A 14,991-nucleotide genomic window follows, 5' to 3' on the forward strand; every position below is an offset into this window, starting at 1 on the left:
CGAGAGAGTGTGTAAGTGTGTGTGTGTGTGTGTGTGTGTGTGTATGTATATATATATATATATATATATATATATATATATATATATTATATACATATGTATTTATGTGTGGGTGTGTGCGTGCATGCGCATGCCTGCTGTAGCAAAAGGAAGAGAATGAAGATGACAAGATACAAGACAAGAAATGAATGAAAGAAACGAAAAGACAAAATGGAGTTTCATTGGAACTTTTATTAAAATCTGTTTTTAATCGATTTTTTTATTTGGAAAATATTGATGTTCGTCTTCTCTCTTGAGGAAAGCTGGTCAAATTCTGATTAAAAACTTCCGCCATCTGGAAACGAGAAATGGTGAAGATATTAAAAAAGAGAGAGAAATGTTATATATGTCAAAAATACTGCTCCAGCTTGGCCAGAGTTATGTCTAATTAGAGCAATGACAGAATTATTAAGTGTGTATGTGTGTTTGTATGTGTTGCTGGTTTCTGTTTTAAGACTAGGTCAGCAGACATATAATCAAAGGTATTCCACTTGTGACCACCACCACCAACACTATCACCTGATCATCATTATTACTCCTACCGACACCACCACCACCACCACCACCACAATATCATCCTTACTGTTCTATTTCTCTCTTATTTGTTTGCTGGTTTCAATCATTGTGGCCACACTGGAGCACCGCCTTCAGTAGCTTTTGACTGATATTTTCTCATTTATTTCCCAACCAGTCTTATAATTATTCTTTCTCTCTGTCACAAGATACATGCACACACACACACACACACACACACACACACACACACACACACACACACACACACACACACACACACACACAACTGCATGTATTCTTTCTGTGTTTTGCCCACTGGCCTTACCATTCCAAAACAAGATCATCTACTTACAACACATTTTCGGTAGTGTGACCGGCACATCTTTATAGGAACATTGGTCAATGTAATACATTGAAACATCGCAAAGGGTGTTGACCGGTGACCACTCGTCCACTTCTAAGGCGCACATGTGGTAGAAAGGCTCTGATGACACCTGTACAAAGATATAGAAACAACAAAACCGGTGAGAATTATTCAACATGACTTGAAATAATTGAAATATTTTTGGGTAATCATTGCACAGTATCAGTTGAGTGTGAGTGTGAGTGTACGCCTCTTTATCCCACACAGTGTGTGAGTGTGAGTGTAGGCCTCTTTATCCCACACAGTTTGTCGCCTTCTTCCATTGTTCTAACTTTCTATCTTTAGTCCTACAGGACATTTTCATTTTCCTTTGAGTTACCCATACTCGTCTGTCTGGCAGCCACCCGGCTGTTTTTGCTGCATATGTATAATTATTATAATTATTTTACTTTGTCTTGTTTGTTTTCGTCATTGACCCGTATACTCGTTAGCTATTCCCAGTGGCTGTTTGCTACAGGCTCCACCAAAAGGGACAATATCAATGATAATGGCACGAAATTGTAATGATTTTTTGGATGTTGACTGATGAGGAATTAGCTACAAATTTTCCCTTAGTCATGTTTTTATTAAATCTTTGAAATATTGTTTATGCAATGCCATGTACTCACACACACACACACACACACACATATATATATATATATATATATATATAACACACACACACATATATATCATATAAGTGTATATGTGAGTGGATGTGGCAGATGAAAACTAAAAGAAGCCTGTCATATATATGTATTAATGTATATCTATTTGTGACTGCGTTTGTCCCCCGACCACCACTGCTTGACAACTGTAACTTAGCAGATCGGCAAAAAGACCAATACAATAACTACTAAGCTTTAAAAAAGAAAAGTCCTGGGGTCAGCTTCTTCAACGAAAGCCCTTCAAATGTGGTGCTCAAGCATGGCTGCAGTCAAATGGCCAAAACAAGTAAAAGATATTTGTATTTTTGTGTGCAAACTAACACAGAAAATGTAACAAGTGTTTTATAGTCTTACTTGTCAGACACATGTTTCAGTAAAACAACTGGCGTTATTACATAATGGATGTTTTTTATGTGGCACCAGCACTGGTGAGGGGACCAAGTAACCACAAGAAAAAACCCCTCAATCGAGTGAGGCATAGAATGGAATAAGAAATGAGGAAAGGAGACATGAGAAGGTGCCTTGCTGTAAATAGGTGAATACATGCATGAATATACATACATATATGTATACATACATAATACATACATATATGCATACACATACATACATACACACACACACACACACACACACACACACACACACACACACACATATTATTTTATTTAAAAGAATTCCAACTCTGTCTGTTTTTTATGTTTTATTTATATTCTTGTAATGTATGTATGTATGTATGTATGTATGTATGTATGTATGTGTGTGTGTGTATGTGTGAAAGGCAATAATATCAGGAACGTTATTCTTCGTTTTACAAGTCATCATAGAGTCACTTTCTAAAATAATTTACCTGTTTAAAGCAATGTCGGAACGGTGAAATAGAATCCAAGAATATTTCCGAACAAAGGTAGCTGCCCTTCATCCTGTGCCGAATTGCAACATCTCTGGATCTACAGCCTCTTTCCTCTGTCCAAGAATTAACAAACTCTTCTAGGCTCCTTCTACGCAACATATTATTCGGAACCATTTCATCGAACTGTTCGTTGTTGTAAGAACCAAACAGACCTCTGACTCGACTGAAGAACCACCCACTGATCTCGAGGGTGACGAGTTCAATCTTAGGGTTGAACCTGATGCTGTAGCCTTGTTTGTTTTCAAGGATATAAGTGTCGCCTTCTCGGTAAATGTGTGTGTCATATTTAGTGAATGGCAGCCAAACATCAGAGCCTGCAACAGTGATCTGTCAAAGATATAATAATAATAATAATAACAACAACAACAACAACAACAACAACAACAACAACAACAAGAATAATGTTACCCCAGTGTCAATTTCGTGGCATGCATTGCTCTCTCACTCACTCAATAGTAGTAATAATGATAATAATAATAATAACGATAATTTTATTGTCAAGAAAGCTCGAAAATTCGCAAGGGAATTCGGCATTAATCCTGTATTTGTTGAGGAATTTGAAACCACTGCCACCAAACAAGCAAAATGGATTAAATAGACTGCAAAAAAAGAACGGGTAGAAACAAATTGAAGAGTGGTGGAGCAGTGGACAGTATATACTTTGAAGTTGAAATGCTGATGTAGACCAAGCAACAACCTATCAGTGGTTGAGAAGCTCAGGACTGAAACCAGAGACTGAAGGTTTCATATTGGCGGCACAAGACCAAAGCTTGCTTACCAAAAACTATCAGGCTAACGTTCTTCAAAACGGTTCTGACCCTAAATGCAGAATCTGCGATAAATTTGATGAAACAATGGACCATCTCGTCTTGGGATGTCCTGTGCTGACACCAAACGAATACAAAAATTGCCACGATAGGGTAGGCAGTATTTACATTGGAAAATATGTAAACACTACAAAATCAGCACTCCTTCTTAGTGGTGAACATCATCCTGAGCCAGTCGTCGAAGGTAAAAATGTCACTATCCTCTGGGATAGTCATTAAAAACAGGGAAGAAAATACTTGTAGACTAATAGATGTTCTCACTGATAAGAATATGCCTGTAAAGTAATTTGACAAATTAAGGAAATATAACGATCTGGAAATTGAAATACAGAAGATGTGGCATCTTAAAGCGAGAGCTGTTCCTGTTATTGTCAGTGCCCTAGGTATGATAAGAAAGGGATGTCAGAAACATCATGATAACATCCCAGGAGAACCATGTCTCAGAGAAATCCAAAAGATTGTGCTGACAAGTACTGCCCACATCCTTAGAAAAAACCCTATCAATTTAAATATCTGAGTTGTATTACATGAAGATATTTCGATACTGTCCCTGCCACTTCTTCTCCCCAAGCTTTTAGTTATACTGAAAAAATTTCTTTTCCTTCACTCGTCTTAGGATGCTGGGTGTGTCTCGGCAAGTGATTGTAACAAGCAGATTAAAAGTAAATGATAAAAGTAGTAATAATAATAAATAATAATAATAATAATAATTAATAATAATTAATACTAATAATAATAATAATAATATGCTGTGCATATATGGTTGTGATGCATGTGCCTAGTGTACCCTTATCAGACAGATAGCCACAATGGATATATTGGGATTCATATATTTGTACCCCAGAGTCACTTTGATGGCATGCACTACTCTCTCATTCAATAATGATAATAATTTTGGGATAAGTCGGCAATTTTGAATGGAGGGGCAAGTCAATTACTAGACCCCAGTATTTAACTGGTACTTATTTTATTGATTCGGAAAGAATGAAAAGCTAAGTTAACATACATGTATATATGGATAGATGGGTGGATAGATAGATAGATTTAAATTGATATGTCACCACAATTCCATTTTAATTTTATGTCCCAAACACCAGCTTATTAACGACAAAGTCATTTCATTAAAACAACTAAAACAAAAGCTTTTAACAAAAGTAATACAAAATTGGGCATTACTTCTGTATTCACTGACATATTTCATTGAAAATGTTGGTAGAGTAACTCTTCATCTATAATAATAAGTCTCCTTCCTGTTTTTCTTCGTTGCAGGCCAGTAACAGGGTCCAGTTTGTTTAAGGCTGACCATACTTTGGCTGTCTGAGTGTTCACATAATTTTTATGAACCGAGGTATTTGAAATCATCAAGTTGATTGATGGGGTCTCTGCTGATGTTGGTGATGGATCTTTGATGATTGTGAGCCATGAACTTCATTTCCCTCGGAGTTACAAGTAGTACAACAAGACGAGCAGCTAATTCTAGATGTTATCTGGAAATCAACCCTATCAGTCAACCTTAAAAGGTATTTTTTTCCGTGCAACAGTAGAGTCAGTCCTTTTGTACAGAGCAACATCCTGGATACTTACCAAAAACATTGACATCCAAACTGGATGGAACTTACATCCAAATGTTAATAGCAGTCTTAAACATATCTTGAAGAAACAGCTACACGGAGATATGCCTGTTTCCACCATTATAACGGAAAGGCACTTGCACTTTGCAAGACATTGCTGGTGAGCTAAAACAAGAACAGGTAAATGATCTACTGCTACAGATGCCAAAGCATGGCCATACTCAAGCAGTTCGTCCGAGCACAATGTATGTAGATCAATTCAGGAGAGACACTGGATTGCCTCCCTGAAAACCTCCCTCAATACGGAGATGGATAGCACAAGGCCAGCAATTTCGGGGATTCCAGTGCTCAACTGGTACTTATTTTATTGATCCCTAGAGGGTGAAAAACAAAGTCAACCTCGGCAGAATTTGAACTCTGAACACGAATGCCACCAAACATTTTACCCAGCATGCTAACGATTTTACCAGCTCTCTGCCGTCAAAACCGATTTGTCATTATTAAGCTGATATTTGAAACAAATTGATAAGATTAACGAGAAGTTTTAATGGAGATCATTTTCAAACAAGGGCTGGTCTCAGGTAGGATGGTACCAAAGGCGTTAACTCCAGGTTATTCCTGGTAAAGATAAAGTTGTTTTTTAACCCTTTCCTTACCATATTTCTGTTGAAACACACAGCCTTTTTTTCAATTAATTTCGAAACAGATGAAGAATTTAATAAAATAATTTTGTCATCATAAAGCTGGTGCTTGGAATATAAATTAAAATGGAATTTTGATGGAAGGCTTTAGTTAAGAACTCTTTAAAATAGGAAGTTTGTATCCTAGAAGTAGGTTGGTATTGAAAGAATTAAAGCAGTAGGTTTAAATATTTTTTGAAGAGTTTTCAGTAACTATTTTAATCAGAACAGACAAGAAACCAAATCGATCATCTCTGATAAAACCTATAAAAGCCCGACCCATGTACAATGGTGTGAATGTTCTGTATTTTTACCTTGCCATTGGAATAAATAGTAAAAACATTTGAGCTTGAGTCTGTGATCGTTATGTATGTCATCTTTTTCTGATACTCATCAAACTTGGCGACCGCCTTGAAGTTCTTTTTCGCCTCGGCCAAGGTATAACTGCAAGATCCTTGGAAGTCATAATGGTATCCGTCGAATGTGGTTACATGTTTGTCTTTAAAGAGGCTGGCTTGGGCTGTACATTAGAGAGAAAAAAACAGACATACAGAAACATACTTAAAACAACACAATCAACCAAGTGCTTATTTTACAGCCAGGATTTTAATTTTGACACAAGGCCAGCAAATTTCAGCAGAAGAGAAGTTGATTACATTGACCCCAGTATGCCACTGGTACTTATTTTATCGATTCTGGAAGAATGAAAGGTAATTTGGCGGAATTTGAAGTGAGAATATAAAGCTGGGAAAAATGCGGTCAAATACATTTTCTGGCAGCACCCAGTAATGATTCTGCCAGCTCACTTCCTTAATAGTAATAACCAGAACAACAACAATGATAATGATAATAATAATAATAATAATAATAATAATAATAACAAACAGCTTACCTTTGAATGGCGGCAACCAGTTATTAACATCGGAACTTGGTTTTATATCGTAATAAATATCAAAGAAACCCCAGTTTATATATACACTGTCCCCTAGAAAGACCATATTCATTGAGGCCCCTGAAGAATATTCTGAAATCTTTTGGAGTAACTCTGTTGAGCTGTCATCTATGAGTACCATGAAAACTCCTTTAGCCGGATTAAATTCCATGTAACTGAGACTCGGCTGGATTAATGAGTCTTTTATGTAGTTTATTTTATATCTCAAGTGGTCGAAAATCATGTTGTTGAATGATATTAGAATTTCGGATGGTCTCCAGTATTCCAGGGCCCATAGCAGCTGTGGGGAGAGGAAACAGAAAAAAAAGGATAGAAAGGTTGAAAAATCCATAATAAATACATAGAAAGAAACAGACATGGTTGTGTGGTTAAGAAGCTGATTTTGCAACCATATGGTTTCAGGTTCAGTTCCACTGTATGGTACTTTGAGCAAGTGTCTTTTACTATAGCCCATGGTTAACCAATACTTTGAAAGTGAATTTGGTGCATGGAAACTATGTGGAAGCCTATCACAAATATGTGTATGTGCGTATCCAACTACGTTACAACAGGTGTGGATTTGTTCACGTCCCTCTAACTTAGCGGGTTGGCACCCCCTCCCCCCCGATAAGATAAATACCAAACTTAAAAAAAGCAAGTCTGAGGTTGATTTGTTCAACTCAAACCCTCAAGGGCGTGCACCAGTATGATTACAATCAATGATTGAAGCAAGCAAAAGATATAAGATATATATATATTTGGCGTTAGGAAAGGCATCCAACTGTAGAAAGTTTGCCAAATCAGATTGGAGCCTGGTGTAGCCATCTGGTTCACCAGTCCTCAGTCAAATCGTCCAACCCATGCTAGCATGGAAAGCGGACATTAAACGATGATGATGATATATATATATATATATATATATATATGTGCATATGTTACCATGATACTAGCATGAAAAAACAGACATTGAATGATGATGATATATATATGTGTGTGTGTGTGTGTGTGTGTGTGGAGGTGCAATGGCCCAGTGGTTAGGGCAGCGGACTCACGGTCTTAGGATCGTGGTTTCGATTCCCAGACCGGGCGTTGTGAGTGTTTATTGAGTGAAAACACCTAAAGCTCCACGAGGCTCCACGAGGCTCCACGAGGCTCCACGAGGGGGTGGTGGTGAACTTTGCTGTACTCTTTCACCACAACTTTCTCTCACTCTTTCTTCCTTTTTCTGTTGTACCTGTAATTCAAAGGGTCAGCCTTGTCACATTCTGTTGTGTGATGCTGAATCATCCCGAGAACTACGTTAAGGGTATCCGTGTCTGTGGAGTGCTCAGCCACTTGCACGTTAATTTCACGAGCAGGTTGTTCCATCGATCGGTTCAACTGGAACCCTCATCGTCGTAACTGACGGAGTGCCACTAAATATATATATATATATATATATATATATATATATATATATACGTTTGTGTATGAATATGTAAACGTAAATACGTGTGTGTGTATGTATGAGTATTCATGTGTGTATGTATGTGTGTGGGAAGAGTCTTTTAGATAACACTCCTGTGTCATGCATTCTCTCGCTCAGTTTAGCCTGGAACAATCCACGAAAGAAAATTCTTGAAAATTCTTGCTCCATATCTTCTAATTTGCTCAATTCTTTGACATTCCCTGGTGCTCCCAGCCCATCTTTTATGCATTTCTTAGACAGAAGGATGTGTTCGACAAACCTACCTCTTCGAAGGCATTCTTGGGAAACTTGAGCAACCTGTAAACTGTACTTTGATCGTTCGAGGAAAATACATGCGACATTTTGTAGAAAGCGTTGTCAAGAGATTCAGAGATTTCATATACATATTCTAAGGGAGATAAATGAGGATTATGATAGTCGAGAGTCATAATAGCAAAACTTAAGACACATCGTATACAAAATGCACCATGCACAAGACACAAATAGCATTGGATACATCATATATAAGACATGTCATACATAAGGCACATCATACTCAACACATCATATACAAAACGTATCTTGCATAAAGTACATCATATAAAAGACACATCTTACAACAGATCATGTAACATCAGATACATGAAACATGAGACATCATGCACAAGATATATCATGCATAAGACACATCATACACATATGACGCCTCATCCATAAGAAATATCACACACACAACACATCATACATAAGACATAAAACACAAGACACAAGATCATACACAAGTTGAGAGTAATTGTCAAACACAAGAGCGATAATACATAACATCATACAGAAGAATAGAGACATTGTCAAACATAAAAGTTATGATGCACAATAGAAAACATTATCAAACACAAGACAACGTAATATTCAGTGACTGAGTCGTTGTCAAATATGTGAGTCAACATTCATCAGACAAGAATCATTGCCAAACATGAGAGTTATCACAATTCATAACAACAAGAACTGATACGTTAGATAATGCAGTCTGGAGGAAGGGATGGGCATGGTAGGAACTCCTTTGATCACAGGTCTGCTGGATCAAGGAGTATCTGGGGGCTAAAAAACATCAATATCAACGACAACAATAACTCACCTCTTATAATGGTGAAGAATTCACTGATATGTAAGTTGATATCGTCTTGCAGAAAGGAGAGGTATTCGATGGCAAGGTTGTAGTGTTCCTCGATCATCTCACCTATATCGATCAGGTATTTCTCGAATGTCTGTAAGAAAGAAAGAGAGAGAGTTAATAATTGATGGACACATCGTCATCAACATCATCATCATTGTTTACCGTTCATTTTCCGTGCTGGCATGGGTTGGATGGTTTGACTGAAACCAATGAACCAGACGACCGCACAACACCTCAGTGCCTGCTTTCACATGGTTTCTAATGAGGATCGCTTCTCCCAACACTAACTGCTTTACAGAATGTTGTAAGGATGCTTTTTACAAAGCAAAATATACCCCCCCCCCACACACACAAGGAGATAAAGAAATCACACAAAATTAGTAAGGTTATGAAAGAAAGAGGAGACAAACTAACGGTAGTTTATGGAGTCAGTCCGCAAAACACATGACTGAAAAGCGTAGAAATATAGAGCAAAAAAAAAACCCCAACAATCAAAGAGGTGTACAATGAATATAAATACACAAAAGGAAGAAACAAGATAATTTGATATTTTAGGTGATATCATTAGAAAAAAAGAAGGAAAAAGAGTAAGAGAAAACAGTATGATACCGAGTTTAAGCTATTTGATTAGGTGGCAGGTCTAAGATAGAATGTTTCTCCAGACACTGATGGCTTTGAATCTCTTACAATCTGCACTAATTTATAAACAGAAGCTACAAACCCCTGTGGTTGCCAGACTAGTTTATTAATATCTTGCACAGTACAGTATTAATAAACTTATATCATTTATACTAATGTATAAGTGTTTATCCAGGGGAAATGGAGCTCTCCAGCCCTGTAAGGCAATTCCTCAAAGAAAAATCCACGCCAATGTAAAGCCTATGCCTTAATAGTCACTGCAGCTGTTTTAGCTGACTGAACCATTGTGGTCAGACCTTTAAGTCTTAAGAATGGGATCGAATTGCATAGACTGATTCTCACTTTAAAACTACAAAGTGTGGACGGGAAGAAATGCCCAGCAGAGCCGACGATCAGTTTACAGAACCACTTAACGGTATACCACTCTTCCTTGTGGTCTTCTTAACAAGATAAACTGCCATCCCAGGTAACTAGCAAGCTTCATATTTGTTTAATGTAGGGTGTGTTGACAGAGGTGACCACCCCTAGTTCAGAAAAATCATTAATTTGGAAAGGCTTTGGAATGTGATAATTGATGTTGTATCTATAATTAAATTCTTCTGATTGGTGGATTCAGTTATGCTTCAGAAGTGACACGAGCCATGGCATTGATAAGCTGCAACTATGATGAAATGTATCTGTCACTCTTATGATCACTTCTGAAGCGATTTTGTTTTCCCTATCTCTGAAGGAACCCCAAATATTTTTAAAGGGTTTTTTCTGAATGGAAAAATCACAGCTTCTGGAATTTAAACGCATATTTTATGTTGTATCGATGTTTTTGTTACAGAGCTACTTCTTGTGCATAATTCAAATTTATTTTACTTTATTTTAATCTTTATTACTTACGGAGTAGATTTCTTTGGCCTCCTCAATATAACTGTCCAATTTTACTTGAAGTTCAACCATCCAATGAGATACAACTTGCTGCCAATATTCCATTTGTTTCTCAAGTTCTTCCACAGCGACTTCATACAAATCCCAGAATTCATTCCAAGCAAGTTTGGCATAGGTGCGGGCGACTTTGTAGTATTTAGATTTCGTGATTTTATTCAGATAGGTGTAAGCTTGTGATTTAATGTCTATCAGTTCGTTACCCAAATACTCAATAACAGGTCTGAAGTCTTCCAAGAGCACGTCCATAGCTGTGACAAATTCCTGGTTTATTTTCTCGACAGCTCTTTCAGTTCTATCTTGAACTTTCTGTCCAAATGTACGCATTTGTGATGTGACGTATTCCTGGAAGAAGAAACCAATAATAATAATAATAATAATAATAATAATAATAATAATAATAATAACAATAACAAAAATAGTCCTTTCTACTAAAGGCACAAGGCCTGAAATTTATGGGGAAAAGACACCAGTACGTAACTGGTATTAATTTCCTTTTGCCCGGAGTGCTAATGTGTCCATTAAAGAATTTGAGAAGTTATTTAAGTACAAAGACCTAGAAATAGAAGGGACCAAAATGTGGGGAATGAAAAGCAGCACAGCACCAGTGGTGATTGGAGCGTTAGGGCTAATTAAAAAGGGCCTTGATAAGCAGCTGAACAAACTCCTTTGCAATGTTAGCGTGGGAGAACTTCAGAAAATAGTGTTGCTAGGTTCCGCACACATTTTACGCCCTGTGTACTTTCCATGAGATGAGGACCTGCTGTAACCCTAGGGTCAAGGGATGATCCCGGTTCAGCAGAAGACAACGGGCCATATTTTATTTAAAATAATAATAATAGTAATGATAACAACAACAATAAAAATAATATTTATAATAATGATAATAATAATAATCTCAGATCACGAGGAGAAGTAGTGGGGGAGCATCATAGCCATATGTGTTGAGAGGAATTCTTTGGGGTTTGAATAGTTCACCTCTGGAAACATGGGTGTTTCGTCCAACATCCTTAAACAAACCTTATTCAAGGACGTTTTGAGTAGGATGGGCTACTCGACCTGAAGAAAATTCTAACTGGGCCCCCACCTGCAAGGTCATGTGCTGTTTATCTTGATATGAAATCGCCATGTGGCTCGCATATGGTTGTGATGCATGTGCCTGGTGTACTCATGTTAGACGAATAGTCATGATGCACTACTCTCTCACCCAAAAATAATAATAATAACCCTTTCTAATATAGGCACAAGGCCTGAAATTTGGCGGGAGAGGACTAGTTGATTATATAATAAAAACAATAATAATAATAATCATAGAGGAGTGTAAGCGCTTGAAAGACTACCGAAAACTTGTGGATAACTAAGGTTACCGGTAGTAACCCGTTACCCACATAAATTCTACCAGGAATAAAACCGAACCTGAGTCAAACCAAAAATAATAATATTTTTTTCTCATATAAGGATAAGTTCTAAAATTTTGGTGGGCGGGAATCTTTTTGATTATTCTCATTCCGAAAGAAGTATTACAAAAATATAATGAAAATGCTTTAAAAAAACTGACAAAGAAAATCAAAATTCAGTAAAATGGGAAATATGTGTTTGGTGAATACAAGTAAATATTGAATCGAGATTTGGATGGGGATTAATGAGTTTTAACCGTCAATAGCCTACACTCTTCCAGATTCAATTTACAAATAATGCAGCACCCTTAATGCTCAAAAATAATTTCAGGTGTTTATTCAAAAAGCTTTTTTATCCTTTTGTTATAATATTCTTCTTAATAATCTTCTGAATAACCCTAAATTTTAACTTTATACAATATGGCAATATTGTTTAAAATATTTAACGATAGTACCACATGATAAGATTGCCCTGTTTCATTATCAATGACCTACTAGTGGCCTGCCCCTTTAATTGTCAGCTAACATCTTGATTTAAGATTTCCTTTACCAAATCTCATGATATTGCTTCAAATAAATCTTGATAGATTTTATGACTATACCCACTATGATTTCTGTCGACTCCCTCAGCCCATTTCCTAACAGGCATTGCTCCTTGCTCTTTTGGCCTTAGATATACAAAGATCTGATAAACTAGTTTACAAATTAAAATTAGCCCCATAAATCAGTGACAAATAAAATCTGTAACAAGTCTTTCTTCCTGATACGTTAGTAGGTTCTAAGCTGAAATGAAGACAGCATGTTCTCTGTCTATCTCCTTACCTTCTTAGAGACTTTAGGTAAAATTATACTAATGTGTCCATCTGTTCTAATTTAATTAAATTCTATGTCTTTGTGCAGCTGAGGATTGCTCTGCATTTAAATTGATGTAATGATTGCATTGTTCAATTAAATGGAGTTGTTTGAAACGATCGTACTGCATGACCGCTGGATATCCTTGTTGCTTATTTTGATTATATATATATATATATATATATATATATATATATATATATATATATATATATATATATATATTGTGACCCTGCTAGTGCTGGTGACACGTAAAAGGCATCCGGTCCACACTGTAAAGTTGTTGGTATTTGGAAGGGCACCCAGCTGTAAAAACCATGCCAAAACTGACCTCATCCATGCTGGTACCATGTAAGAAACACTCAGTCTACTCTTCGGGTTGTGTGTGTGTGTGTGTGTGTGTGTGTGTGTGTGCGTGCGTGCGTGTGTGTGTGTGTATTTGAGTTTGTTTTCCATCACCACTTGACAACTGTTGTTTACAGCCCCTTAACATTGTGGTCCAGCAAAAGAAACCGATAGAATAAGTGACAGACTTTACAAAACAGAAAATAAGTGCTGGGATTAATTTGTTTGACTAAACCCGTCAAGGTAGTGTCCCAGTACAGCTGCAGTCTAATGATTGAAATTTGTAATCGATAAAAGATAATGATTGAAATTTGTAATCGATAAAAGATAATGATTGAAATTTGTAATCGATAAAAGATAAAAAGAATACTCCGAATAAAACCCAAATTCTAGTTTTTCCTGCAGCAAACTTATCCAAAGTTAGAAAACCGCTCAAGTGACTTACTTTGATGTCAATCAAGACCGAAGGGTTCCACAAGAAACTGAAAAACACCACAGAGATGGGCCTCTTTTCAATAGTGAGTGAGAAATCGTTTCCTCTGTTCCAATAATCTTTTATACGATAAATCTGTAACATGAATTTCTCGTCCTTCAGCTTGGCGTCAAATCCGACTTTCTTGCTAGGGTCTTCTGTAAAGGAGAAAGGTTTTTGTAGATGAGAAGAGGGGAGGTGGGGGATAAAATGTAACCCGAAATATCAACGGGTAACAAGGGATTCAAAATATGCTGTTGTTTAGATTAGATTTGATTCAGTAGACCTATGATTAAAGGGATTTCCAGCCGTAGCCATCACGTCCTATATTGCTTTCAAATTTTGGTACAATACCAGCAATGTGGGGGGGGGGGTATATCGATTACATTGACACCAGTCTTCAACTGGAACTTATATTATCGACCCTGAAAGGATGAAAGGTAAAGTCGTGTTCGGCGGAGTTTGAACTCAGAACGTCAGGACGGACGAAACGCAGCTAAGCATTTTGTCCGGCACTCAAACAATTCCGCCAGCTCATCGCCTTATCATCATCTCTTATATCAAAACATAGTACCTAATACTGCTGCTGATGAGCATAATCATCATCGTTGTTAACGTTCGCTTTCCCACCCTCGTGCTGGTCGTACAGAATTCACTGACGAAGATATTCTATGGCTGTGTAGTCGAGTGACTGCATAGAAGCTCCGTCATTGATTCATGTTGTCCCTATTTTAAAGACAGTAGGGAGCTTGCTGAGGGAGAGATTTGGCTGTTACATTGTGTAAAGTCAAATGACTACATAGAAGCTCCCTCATTGGTTCATGTGGCCCCTATTTAAATAGAAGCAGGGATATTTTGAGGAGAGGTCTCACTGCTACATTGCATGTTCACTGCAGCAATCAGTTAACCTTAAACTAAGCACATATACACCCATTACTCTATACACTTGTAGTTAACAATCACTATTAATAGTTACCTGTGTTGTATGCGATGTTCATGGACATTTCATTGTCTTCTCTCTTGCCAGTGGCTGACAGAATCACTTCTCTTATGCCATTTCCCTCCTTCTCTACTTCAACACCAATGTAATCCTGTCGTACAATCAGACGCCCTGTATATTCCATCTGTAGATCTGGTTTTTCAAACTGGTGAGCAAAAATGTAGATAGAAATAAAGTATAG

At 37.1% G+C, this 14,991-nt stretch overlaps 1 protein-coding gene across 1 annotated transcript in view; it reads right to left on the reverse strand.

Moving 5' to 3' along the window:
* Positions 1-211: 211 nt before the first annotated feature.
* Positions 212-14,991, reverse strand: part of LOC106877330 (uncharacterized) — a 65,387-nt gene continuing 50,607 nt past the window's right edge. Inside the window, exons 21-30 of the mRNA XM_089344379.1 lie at positions 14,787-14,955; positions 13,784-13,968; positions 10,700-11,089; positions 9,134-9,263; positions 8,283-8,407; positions 6,513-6,852; positions 5,935-6,140; positions 2,480-2,869; positions 908-1,049; positions 212-334 (exon numbers count right to left, since the gene is read on the reverse strand). Coding sequence (XP_089200505.1) covers positions 318-334; positions 908-1,049; positions 2,480-2,869; positions 5,935-6,140; positions 6,513-6,852; positions 8,283-8,407; positions 9,134-9,263; positions 10,700-11,089; positions 13,784-13,968; positions 14,787-14,955 — 2,094 coding nt within the window. The 3' untranslated portion in view covers positions 212-317. The remainder of the gene's footprint in view (positions 335-907; positions 1,050-2,479; positions 2,870-5,934; positions 6,141-6,512; positions 6,853-8,282; positions 8,408-9,133; positions 9,264-10,699; positions 11,090-13,783; positions 13,969-14,786; positions 14,956-14,991) is intronic.

This window comes from Octopus bimaculoides, chromosome 28 (assembly GCF_046866305.1).
Source record: "Octopus bimaculoides isolate indiv1 chromosome 28, ASM4686630v1, whole genome shotgun sequence".
NCBI lineage: Eukaryota > Metazoa > Mollusca > Cephalopoda > Octopoda > Octopodidae > Octopus > Octopus bimaculoides.